The sequence below is a fragment of the Lagenorhynchus albirostris genome, chromosome 17, assembly GCF_949774975.1.
Source record: "Lagenorhynchus albirostris chromosome 17, mLagAlb1.1, whole genome shotgun sequence".
NCBI lineage: Eukaryota > Metazoa > Chordata > Mammalia > Artiodactyla > Delphinidae > Lagenorhynchus > Lagenorhynchus albirostris.
The window spans coordinates 74,000,568-74,013,191 of NC_083111.1; the positions used below are offsets into that span (position 1 = coordinate 74,000,568).

At 50.2% G+C, this 12,624-nt stretch overlaps 1 protein-coding gene across 1 annotated transcript in view; it reads left to right on the forward strand.

Annotated features, from left to right (window-relative positions):
* The window catches only part of TG (thyroglobulin), a 241,635-nt gene extending 229,320 nt beyond the window's left edge, over nt 1–12,315 (forward strand). Inside the window, exons 46-48 of the mRNA XM_060127453.1 lie at nt 9,734–9,868; nt 11,008–11,198; nt 12,097–12,315. Coding sequence (XP_059983436.1) covers nt 9,734–9,868; nt 11,008–11,198; nt 12,097–12,215 — 445 coding nt within the window. The 3' untranslated portion in view covers nt 12,216–12,315. The remainder of the gene's footprint in view (nt 1–9,733; nt 9,869–11,007; nt 11,199–12,096) is intronic.
* Nucleotides 12,316–12,624: the final 309 nt, after the last annotated feature.

Sequence of the window (12,624 nt, forward strand, 5' to 3'; positions counted from 1 at the left end):
CCTCCCATGCTCTGCTGGGACTCTTCCCTCCCTGCCAGTCCCGGCATCGCCATCTTGTTGATGACAGTTGATGTCTTTCTCTCTAACCAGCTCCTCCCGTAGGACACTCTCGCCCAAGTGTCTTCCTAGGAGGGACCCACATTGTGTACTCTGCCACTCACGAGCCACGGACTCCAAGACCCTGTGGCCAGCCTAGGTTTGGGGGATCCCTCCAGGAGCCAGGCCCCAGCGAGTGTAGAAGGGAGCACTGATGTATTCTCTGACGTTGCCTGTCCTTAGGGGGCTTATCCTGGCTCTGCCTCTCACTTCGAGCCTCTGGCAAGTGACGACCTCTCTGAGCTTTGGTTTCCTCATCCGTAGATGGAGCTAATAATAGTACACTTATAGGAGTGTGTCGGGATCAAATAAGACAAAACACGCAAACGGCCTAGCTAGCTGGCTGGCATAAAGTTGGCACTCAGTAAGTGCTACCAATACTGCTTAATGTCTGATGCTGGGAGAACCCACGTTGGAGTGAGCAAGATCCAGGAAGAAAGCAACCACAGAAGAAGTGGTTTTTGTGTAGCAGCTCCTGAAAGATCTGCTGTGGCCGCTTCAGAGGGGAGATGGGGACCCATCATCTTAAGATTCCTGGGGGTGGTACCACTTCATCGTTTCCCATGGAAATTCACCTCGGGGCTGTGTGCGAGCCATCATGCTTGAATTATGTGCTGTGTTCAGGTCCTTATTCCAAAGTCCTTCGCCCCCGGAGTCCTGAGATGTCATTGCCACGTCTCAGCAGTGCAGAGGCATTTTAGAGAGATGAGACTTGACTTTGAATGGGCAGTGGGGTAGGGCTCTTGGGATTAAACACCTACCCAGGCTCCGTGTAGGATGTTGGACCAGTCTTTAATTTTGGGAAAAGCAGTTCAGTGTAGTGAAAGAACACATCCTTGGAGGTTAAACCAACTAGGGTGTTAATCCCATTTCTTCCATTTGTCAGCTGTCTGCGTTTGAGCAAGTTCCTTCACCATAGTTTGCTCACCTAGAAAATAGGTGTAGTTACATCTGCTTCATAGTGTGAAGATTCAAATCAATGTACATTAAATACTTGGCGTGTTGTAGATGGCCAATATTTGGGTTATTTTCCTTTTAGGAAAAACAAGGTTCTGAGAAGAAAAATTATCAGAATGACTGAAGAGGCAGTAATGTTCCTCCTTCACAAGTTGTCCCAACCCTGGAAAAACAAGGACATCAATTCCAGGCTCAAGATATTTTGTACACCACTGCATTGGCATTCTAGATGTTTCTGTGCATTCCAGGGGCCTTTAACATTCCAGATTCCAAATATTATGTTTTTACTTGACTGTCTTGGTGAATTAGTTGGAATTAGCAAACCAAAGCAACTATTAAGTGGTTGAATTCTTGAACTGGGTCCATTGGCCTGGCTACATCCTGTGTGATTAACAAGATTATTTCCCAGTAAAGATGGAAGTAAATCATTTTCTGAGACTGAAGTCAAATTCATGATGTATAAGGGCTTGTGCTATATATCCTCTTCAACACTGATTCGACAAATAATTACTGTCTTCTCTGCCCCAGATTCTCTGAGATGGAGATCCTAGAGGTGGAGCAGCTGGTAAGACAGAGAAGGGCTACCATCTTGGGACTAGTAGTAGTCAGGGGGGTGGGCTGATGAGGCTCTAGGGCTAGGGTGCAAAGAACAGACAATACACAAATAAATATGTAGAGTAAATTCAGATAACTGCCCTAGGAAGGAGAAAGGGAAAGGGATTGACATGTTTGAGGATAAAGACAGACAGAGAGCTGGAGTTTATTGAAGAGGAGGAGAGTAGCTGGAGATATGGGGAAAAAAGACAGGGTCTTGCAGTTCACATAAGAGTTTGTAAGCTGTGGCAAGCAAAGAGATAGTATTTTATCTGAGTATGATGGAAAGTTATTGGGGATTTTTAAGACAGGTTATATAGAATGCACCTTGGTCTTTTCTCTCACACTCAGAACACAACTCACTAAAAACCAGATTTTTAATTGAATATAGAATAGAAACCCTGTTATCCAATATGATGGTCATTTAGTTAATCAAAAAAATCAATTAAAGTGGGAACTTATGACTAATGAATATGCCTGAAACATTTAATTTTCACTTTAAACGTACAAACGTGCATTTACTTGCCATTCTTCTCATGCAGGGTCAAAAGTTTGAGTAGGAAAATGTGGTTTGGAGTTCTCCCTTTGAAATTTGTGCAAACCCATAACCATAATGCAAGTGGATGTCCGCTTCTGGTTTCTTGAAAGTGGGGCATCCACGTGATATGTAATGCATTTAATTCAGCTCTATACTTACAAGAAGAACTATCACTGGCACAGACCGGTCAGTGATGAACACAGTTGGTTCTTGGTAAACATCTAACTTCCTGGTGAGAGTAGATGTGTTGGACCAGGAAAGTTCAGCCTTTTCTGAGCAACAGTTGTTACATCTCATATAGAGAATAAAATGTCCAGGTTAATCCAGCGAGTCCTCTGAAAGCTTCGCCTGATTTGCCAAACCATATATCATCCAGCTGTGCTGGGCTTTAGGGAGTTACAGAAATATTGCAAGTATTTCATCTGGGGCCGGGGATGGGGTTGAATTATGTAAAGTATTGCTTAGCGAATCTCTTTGTAAAACGCGAGCCAAAGCATGTAATTACTTCTTGATTAATTCCTAGGCAGAATCTGAACTTTTGCATATTAGATTTGCCCAAAGAGAAGTACACTGGTAAGCTCCTATTTGTAAGTTATTTAACAATCCCTCAAAAAAAAAGAAAAGAAAAAATCCTGGGAAGCAGAAGGGCTTTTATTCCTCCATGTTCCCTAATTTCTTTTGGAGGAGGTTATCTAGAGATGCTGGCTAAAGATTAAAAAAAGGAGTATATTTTATGGGGATGAGGTCAACAAGCCTCCTCTTTCGGACAGAACAACAAGGATAGAAGTCTCTGGAACAGCAGACTCTCAAATCAATCCAGTGAGATGGGGTGGAGCAACGGGCCCCAGCCAAAAGCCTCTTCAAGCCCTGGAAGGTAAACGTGTGGCCTGTTTATGTCAAGAAAGATCCTACCCAGTCCCTCTCCGCACCCTGATCCCCAGCTCGGGTCACTGTGTCAGCAGGGCCCAGTGTCAAGTGCGTTCCTCTGGGGACACCATCTCAGTCGTGCTCCCTAACGAGCCCCAGTGTCCACACGTGATGCCTCTCTTATACTGGAAGCAGAGCTCAGGTCAGGAGCTTGTACATGAATAGTCTCTGAAAGGTGGCTTTGGCTTTTGACTTGCTGGAATGCAGGATGACTGACAGGTAAGGTCGGGGGACAATCTGTAAAAAGAAGCAAACTTCTATCTCTCCTGGATAACTGCAGCCACCCTGTGATTTCTCAGTTCTAAGCTTTCTTCCCAGCCCCCTCCGGCAATCGTTCCAAAAGAGATGCAGCCTGTGACTGGCTTGTGTAGAAACCACCAATGTCCTCTATCCCTTAAGATGTGGCCCTCAGTTCCTTCTGGCCTCAGTTCTCATGCCTTCCACAGGACCGGAGCCTAAAGACCTTAGCGAGCATGTGCTTGAGTGGTTCCCGAACTTTTGATTTTCCTGGATCAGGAAAAACTCCAATTTCATTTTCAGCGTGATGCACTTCTCACAATACATGAGGCCCAGAGCGCTGGAGAATCGGTCACCTGCCGCCACAGCTCCCCGTCCTGCCTCCACCTGTCTGTGCCAGGCCACACCTCCCACCCCGTCGTCCGTACAAAGCGCAGAACCCAGTCTGTGATTCACACACCCCGAGTCTCTGCCCGGACACCCGTCCACACTTCACCCACTCCTAGAGACCTCCACTCACGTTTCAAGGCACAAATCAAGCATAATTTCTCCTTTCTGACTTTCTACGAACTCCTCGCCATTCCCTTGCCTGAAACAAGTAATATTGCTTTTCTCTCTCTTTTTATGAAGTTTGTAAGCAATTCTATCATTTGATATCTACGTATCCATCATGCAACCCACAGAATTTTATTTTTTTAATGTTGGCTTCTTTGCATTTCCTGTCAGACTGTGAGCTCCCTGATGGATGGCAGACTTACGCCTCTTTTCCCCCAGCACCTATTCAGAGCATGGTGCACAGTAGGCATTTGGCAAATATGACTCAAGTGCAGTCCTGCCACGATAGGCAGTGTCTTGTCACTGTCCTCACTGAACTGTATTCACATCCTGAAACCGAAGCGCACACTCAGGTGTCCCCCGGGCTGTGTGGCCGCTCAGTTTCCCCACCCTCTGGCTAAATGTACCGTCACCAACACCAGCAACAGTAGCTCTTGCTTGGATGGTAATTTGTAGCTTTTAGAGAGATTTCCACCCACCATCAGTCTGTGAGCATCTGGTAATGCCACAGGGGAGGCTGAACAGGGATGATCAGACCCATTTAACAGGTAGAGCAGCCGAGAGTCAGTGGGGTTTGAGCCAAACTCACCCAGCCTGGGCAGGGAGCTTTCCTAGACCCCACGTCCACATGGGACGATGGGAAGATCCAGACCTGGTCTGAGATGGGATGCATGACTATCAGGTTAGGGAAGGATGATGGGAAGATTATTATCAAAGACAGCAGATGACACCGAAAAGCTAAATAAAAGCAGTGTGGCCATGTACCCACATGAGTGCCACAAGTCTGGGTATATGACGCACCAGTGATCACATCCAGCACAGAACCTAGAAACCACATCAGCAGGCATGAACTGCCTGCCTCAGCCTGCAGCACTGCAGCCATTCAGCTAGCGAGTTCCTCCTTTTACCTCGTCAGTCCCTGGAGTGTCCTTCCGTGTCCGCCTCTGCCGACGCTGACTCCAAATCCCTCTTCTTCCTCCAGAGGGTCAGGGACTCAGCCCAGACTCCCTGAGGCCTTGGTGCTCCGATCCCATAAGCCCTCTTCCAAGGCTCCCACTGCCTGCCCCTCCTCCAGATGTCTGTCTTCAGCAGCTTGAAATAACTCCAGCATCCTGCTCAGGAGCAAGCAAAGCAGCCATCCTCATGCGCAGCGAGCCCTCAGATGAAACAGATCAGATGCGCTGGAAGGCCAGGCCTTTCCCCAAGGCAGTGCTCTGTCAACTCTGGGTGGCGGGCTGGAGCCAGCTCGCGTGTGGTCCCAGGAGCCGCTGTGCACATCTTTCCCCAGCTTCATGTTCTATGACATCACTTTGGGAGTTTGGCATCGTCTGTGGTGGGAGACCGTGGAAACTGGCAAAAGCCAATCATTAAGCGTTTACCGTCACACCATCGGCACAGATCTTCTGGAGAACGTGATGAAAACTATGAAGCTTCTCCCAAGGAATATGCACATCCACAGCGTCACGGCATATGTTATACTAATTTCAGGGAACTTGTGGTCCTCTGAAACCCTGTGCTGGACCCTCACGTTAGAGACCCTTATTCCTAAGCTTTCTGACGGTTCTCATGGGGAAACGAAAATAGCAGTGAACACTGGAGCCAGACACTGAGCAAGGGATTTGAAAAATGTTGTTGCTAAACCTCATTCAATGTTTGGAAGCGTGATTGTGTCACCATTTTACAACCTCAGAGAGGTTGTGTACCTTCCCCAGGATTTCATAGCTTTAAGTGGTGGAGCCAGGATTTGAACGCTGTTCGCTGCACCATTGGGAATGCAGCTTTCTTTGGAAGAAACAGTGGAAAAGGCCACTGTGGAAGGCAGGATATGGCCCCTCCAAACATCCACATGCGAATCCCACCCTACCTGTGAATATGTCACCTTACGTAGCAAAGGGTCTTGGCCGATGGGATAAGATTCAGGACCTGGACGTAGGAGATGATTCAGGATTACCCAGGTGGGCCTGATCTAATGACACGAGTTCCCCAAAGCAGGAGAGGGGCCAGAGGAGCGGGTCAGAGAGATGGGACGAGAGAAGGACTCCACTGACTGTTGATGGCTCTGAGGGTAGAGAAGAAGGACCGTGAACTGTGGCCTCTGGGAACGGCCTTCAGTTTACAGCCCGCGACAGAACGGGAACTTGGGTCCCTCCGCTCAGGGACCTGAATTCTGTCACACCCCCGATGAGTAGGAGACAGATTGTCCCGCAGCCACTCCCAGAGGAATGAAGCCCGCTGACCGCTTGATTTTGGCCCAATGAGACCCATGCTGGACCTTTGAACTCCAGAGCCTGTGAGATAGTACATGTGTGTTGTTTTAAGCCCCTTAGTTTGTGGCATTTCTTAGGGGGCAGCAGTAGGAAAGGAATAAAGTCACTTTCTCTTCAGGGCCTTCCGAGACGTTTCCCTTCCACACACTGTAGGGGAGGAGCAGGTTCGGGGGGTCGGGGCAGCGGGGGGAGGGGGACCCCTGCGACTCTGGGCTCCCCCGGTTCCTATGCAGCCACTGAGATGCACAGACCTCAGCCAGCCCAGTGGTGGTAGTGGTGCCGGTGGACGACCCTGTGCAACAAGACCAAGAGGACAGCGGGCCTTGGAGTCCAGACCTGGTCCTGGCATCGCCGCTGAGTTTCAGGGCCTTGGGAGGAAAATGGCCTCTGGGAGCCTCAGTTTCCTCCAGTGTAAAACTCCATGAATCATTCCAATACCACCTACTCACGGGGCCCTTGAGACAAGCAAGGTGACAGTGATTTGCGAACTACCAAGCGTGGGTATTAGTGAGAGATTTTTTATCGCCCTTCTTACGATGTCTATCTTCCTGGCATGTTTTTGTCCTGTGTTCCTTTTCCTTTTATGGCTCTTAAAACACCACTGAGAATTTGGGGCATTGATACCCAAATTAATGGGTATTGATTTGGTCCTCAGCGCTGCACCCCCAGAGGTAGAGTAGAGACAGACAGGGTTTGGGGTCTGGGAAACAGCTTCCGATCCTGGCTCTCCCGTGTCACTTCACCTTTCTGAGCCTTGGGTCATTGCCTGAAAACGATGCAAATGATACACTTTACTTCCTGGCTGGTCCTGAAAGTTGCTGATCAAAGACCAACCACAGTCCCTGGCACATCTCGGGTGCTCAGGAAACAGTAGCTCCGAACAGGCGCTCAGCAGGGCTGGCCGCAGACTCTGGGCTCTCGTCTGAGCTTGACCAGAGCTGGACAAAGGACTTGGCTCTTTGGGTCCCAGGACCTATAAATTCTGATGCCACTGCCTCTTTCTGTTTCCTGCTCAGGAATGAAGTAAAGCTTACAGCTGCTCTAAGAGGGTCGGGGTCCCTGACAACAGTTGCAAAGAGACATCACCCTTTGGGGCTGTTATTCTCTCCATCCTGACCGAGTGCTGTCCATCCTGTGTGGCTCACACTGTCTCGTGTTCCTTCTATGATGCCTTCCAGTGGAGGTGGCCGATATTCACACATAATAACCATAATCACAGTCGTCCCTGGCATTTGTGAAACACTTGTTTTAATAGCTTCCACATGCGATGGCTGCTCTGGTCTGTATCTCACAATGTAGAAACTAAGCCTCAGAGAAGTCAAATGACTCATCCAAAGTTCCACGGTGACAAGTGACAGAGAGGAGTCTCTGCTGAGTGACTCAGTGGCGTGTCGTTTCTTCTGCGCTGTGCTACTAGTCACATGCACACCTGCTGATAATTCTTATGATGAAAGGAGGAGTTCCAGCTCTCGAGCCCCTCAGAAGTCCCCAGGCTGGGCCAGGTGCATGGCTTCCAGCTCCAGCCCTGCGCTGGTGGGTCACCTCAGTTCCCGACATGAGCAGGCAAGGGATAGCAGAGAAGGCCCGCTCTTGGCTTGAAATGTTCCCCTTCACATCCCTAATCTTGAGGGTCCCCTTTCCCGTCTCTGGGGGTCATCACAGTGAGTCACCCTGAGCCAGCGTCACACTGTCTATTCACACAACTTTGCATCTTGATTTAGAGTAGTTTAGCCTCTGTACAGATTGCCTTTATCTAGGAGCCACCTGGTCTGAGCCCTTTCCCAGGACATCTGTCCAATCGGTACATCTGCCCATTATACCAGCGTGGATGAGAGTCACTTGTCGCCTGGCCAGAGACACTGCTGCTACCTTACAGATGGTTGATTACATCCTGAAGTATTTAGAATGATGGACGAGAAAGCAGTGGGCCAGGCCTTTAAGTACCTACTGCATACACACCATCTTATCTCCAGCTTCACAACAACCCTGTGCAGTAGGTATTTTATACCCATTCCGTAGATGACGAAGCAGGGAATCAGGGAGGTCAAATAATTTTCGAGAAGTCACACACCTTGATATGGGAGGAGCCACGACCCGGGGATGGCGCCCCTGGGCCCCTCCAGGCCTTTGGTTAGCATCATGCTCCCTAGCAATGTTCCCGGCCCAACTCTGCTGCTCAAGTTACAGCGTGTCTCTGCGTCAGTCAGGAAACCTCTCTGAACTTCGTCTGTAAGATTAGAGATTGGCTCTTGTGATAAATTAGGCCAATTACAAGGTCAGAGAACACAGTCTCCACCCAAGATCGTGCTCATTTCTAACGCCAAGTGCAATTCGGGGGGGTTCCCCAAATCACCCTCCGGTCTGATAATTCACTAGAAAGACTCACAGACTTCACGGGAAGCTGCTGTATGCGTGGTTGAGGTCGTCACAGGGAAAGGATGCAGATTAAGATCAGACAAAGGAAGAGCGACATAGCGGCGGGCCTGGGGGGTTTCCAAACACGAGCTCCGCTGTCCCCTCCCCATGGAACCAGGAGGGCTCACCCTCTGGGCATTGATGTACGATGCACACAGAGCGGTGCCGACCAGGGGGGCTCCCCCAGACTTGGTGTTCAGAGGTTTGATTGGGACCCCGTTACATAGGCATGATTGACTGCCTGTGTGGTTGGTGTCAGCCTCCAGGCTGACTGTTACCATGTGACCCAAAGCCCCCCACCCTGAGTCACGTGGTTGGTCTTTGGCATGGACGGCCCCTGCGCTGAGACTGCTGAATGAGGCCACATTCACAGAAGGTCCAGCGTGGCCAGCCGCTGCCCTAAACAAAGACACTCGTATCAGGTATGACATGGATTACCTCCCAGACACCAGAGGGCAAAGGCCAGACTTCTCCTTGGGAAAAGCCAGTTTCTCTACTACACAGCTTTAAAGTCCCTCCAGCTTTTCTCCCACTGCTCACTCCCATGGCCCCCTGTACCAGTGCCAACTCAGTCCATTTAAACCACTCATCTGGCTTCCGAATCTTTATTCCCCCCGTCTGCTGCATATTAGGTATCCAGTTCAGCACAGCACATATATTAGTGACCAGCTATGTGCCAGGCACTGTGTTAGGGTTGGTTCCATGGATGAATAGCAACCTTGAAGAGCTGGAAAGTATAAGCCATCTATGAACAAGGACTAGCACAGAGAAGGGCTTGAAAATGCAGGCTGTTTCGAAGAAACAGATGTTCAATTGATACTCTAAGTATCATGGTTGGAATGTGGTCAAGAGAACATTCTCTTGGAAAATTGCTTACAAACTTACAGAGGTTGTTTCCAGGGAGTTAAGTGCTCAGCACTGAGTACACTTTAACCTGTAGACTTGCCATGGATCTGCCCCAGTGGGGCCATTGGACTAAGGGCCAAGCAGAATCTCTACTAAACTAAGCACCAAACAGTAATCCTAAACATAAAGAGAGAAAAATCTTCGCTGGGCAAAGAATATTGGGTTTTGGCTCCTTTCGTTCTTCCAGCAGTTTATTATTCCTTTAACTTTTGCTCCTTCTTCTTTCCGTGTGTTTTCCCAGCTTGGAATTGCTGGCAGATGTTCGATATGCCTTTGGGCTTCCCTTCTACCCTGCCTACGAGGGGCAGTTTACTCTGGAGGAGAAAAGCCTTTCCCTGAAAATCATGCAGTATTTTTCCAACTTCATCCGATCCGGGTGAGTAGACCACGTGTGCCTGGAGCCTGCCCCGCGCATTCCCTCCCCTCATTCTGAACTCAAAGGCCACACTTTGTGTTGATGGACTCACCCTTTCCTCCCTACCACTGGTCTCCCCGGCTCAGCCTCCCCTTCTAGCCAAAATGACCTTTGCATAGATTAGTCTTAACAAAGAAACATCCCAATCATACACTCCCTTGTTCAGCCGCATTTGATGGCTCTAGATCAGACTTTCTCGCCCTTGGCACTGTTGACACAGGGCTGGATAAGTCTTTGCGTGGGGCCGTCCTGTGCATTGTAGGCTGTTTAGTAGCATCTCTGGCCTCCACCCATGAGATGCTGGGAGCACCTCACCCCTGTACCAGTTGTGAGAACAAAAATATTTCAGATATTGCCAAATGGCCCCTGGAAAGCAAAATCACCCCAAGTTGAGAACCACTGTATTAGATGATCAAATGAAGTTACGACACGCAAGACCCTTCCTCGTCTGCCTCTGGCCTCCCCACAAACCTCTATTCTAGCCCAGCTATAGCCTACTCACCATTCCCACTTCCAGAACTGGTTCCTGCTCTTCTTTCCACCCTGTCTCCCTTTACACCAGACAAGCAGTGCTCACCTAGCATGGTGCTCAGCCCCCTGGAAACTTCAAAGGGAAGTTGACCTTCAAAAAGAAGGTGGCCAACAGGTTTGCCCAGCTCCTGGCCCACCTTCCTGCACAGGCCTTGGGCAAGCAAAGGCATTCCAGACACTGTCTGTGGTGTCCAGATAAAGGACACCAGGACTGAAAGAGACACGGTGACGTCTTGAGCGTTCAGAGAGTCAGAGGGCAGCACTAGGTCCTGAGTGACACTGCTGGGTCGTGAGCTCCCACCTTTCCTCTTCCAGAAATGGCCCAAGAGCAATGAGTTCGGGCATCTGCAACTTCTGTTGTGTGTAATGCAGCTGTTAAGAGCACAGCCCTGGAATCACATAGGGCAGGTTCAACTCCTGCTGTGACACCTGAAGATGTGTGACGTGGTCCTCAGAGACCACGTGCAAGTGGGAAGTGATCCCAGGTGATGAAAGGAGAGAGCAGTTTCCCTCACGGGGAACTTTCTTGCCTCCTGGGGAACTTTCTTTCTTTCTTCTCATTCCCCTAGAAATCCCAACTACCCACACGAGTTCTCCAGGAAAGCGCCTGGGTTTGCACCCCCCTGGCCTAACTTCGTGCCCCGTGACGGCGCAGAGAGCTACAAGGAGCTCAGCGTCCTGCTGCCCAATCGGCAGGGCCTGAAAAAGGCCGACTGTTCCTTCTGGTCCAAGTACATCCAGTCTCTAAAGGCCTCAGCAGGTAGGGATCCAGGGCCACTGGGTTACTGGGATGCCATTGGCATTGCCCCTTCCTGTGAGGAACTCACAGTCTTTGGGGGGGCGGCTTCTCTTTGTCAAGGGCCTCCTGTTCTGATGGGGGATGGGAGGGGCACAGGGAGAAGATACTGGGAGGCCCGGGCTGGGGAGGGCTGGGCGGGTTCAGCAGGGAACCGATGGCAGCATTGGTGTGGGGAAGGAAGGCAGGGTCTTGAACCTCACGCCCGCTGCCCTTGGTGGCTCGGACGAAACATCTTGGAGAGGGATTCCTAGCCGGGGGAGAAATGGGTATTTCACTGCTTCCTGTTGAAGAGAACTTCCTGTTGCAAAGGTGCTGAGAAGAAGTGAGTCATAGTGACGGCACGGGGAATATAGAGACCAATGCAGTGCCCTAAGAAGCTTCCAGAAGAGTGGGGGAGTGAGTGACAGAACCCAGCGAATGTCCTTCAGCTTTTTGAGTGCCACGATGGAAGTCTACCCCCAAGCTAGTGAGACCCCCAAAGGAGGGAGGACTCACATCTCCCCGGAAGCCTTCCTGGGGGAGGCGGTGCAGGGCTGAGGTTTTCAGTGTGACAGGAGCTCTTCACGTGGGGAGGGGCAGAGTGTAGCATTCAGCAGGGAAGCGACCTTTTGCCCAATATACAGTTTAGACTCTCAACTCTGCTTTTATCTTCTCAGTTGATGAACCCAAGTTCCTTGTACCCTTAACATGTCCCTAGAGCCAGGAGGTAAGTCTGGTGCCCCACCCCAGAAATGTCCCTCTGTAGGACATTAGTAGGGAACTCCCATCAGAGGCTGGGGTCTCTTTGGGCCAAACGGAAAGAGACGAGGGAGGATGAGTCCTGAGCCAGGTTAGACCAACCTTGCCTCTCCTGTTCCAGATGCAGCTGAGGATGGACCGTCAGCAGGGACTGAAGAGGAAGGCCACCCGTTTGGCCCTGGGCTGACAGAAGACCTCCTAGGTCTCCCAGAGTTTGGCTCCAAGACCTACAGCAAGTGACCAGCCCCCGAGATCCACCCCCCCACCCTGCCAGCCTCACCCCAGCTGCCACCCTGGACACCTTATTCTCCGACTTAGCCACTCACTTTCAATAAAGTGTCTACATGCAGAGAAGCATTGGTGACTCAGATTTGTTCATTCAAGAACATCCCTGGGAGATGCCAAGCTATGTCTTAATAACCCTCCCGAGGTTTGAATCCCAGGCTGCTGTTTCCTCCCAGTAGATGATGATGGAGCAACCTCTGTGCATCAGGCCCTGCTAGGTGCTGGGACGCAAGGACCCGGGGAATGGGGGTCCCTCAAGGGAGGCCCCAGAGTGACACAGCCTCACCTGCGTGTTAGGAAGAGCTCTCTGGTGAAGGTTCCAGAATGGAGGTAGGAGACCAACTCGGGTTGGGACAAATCTCTG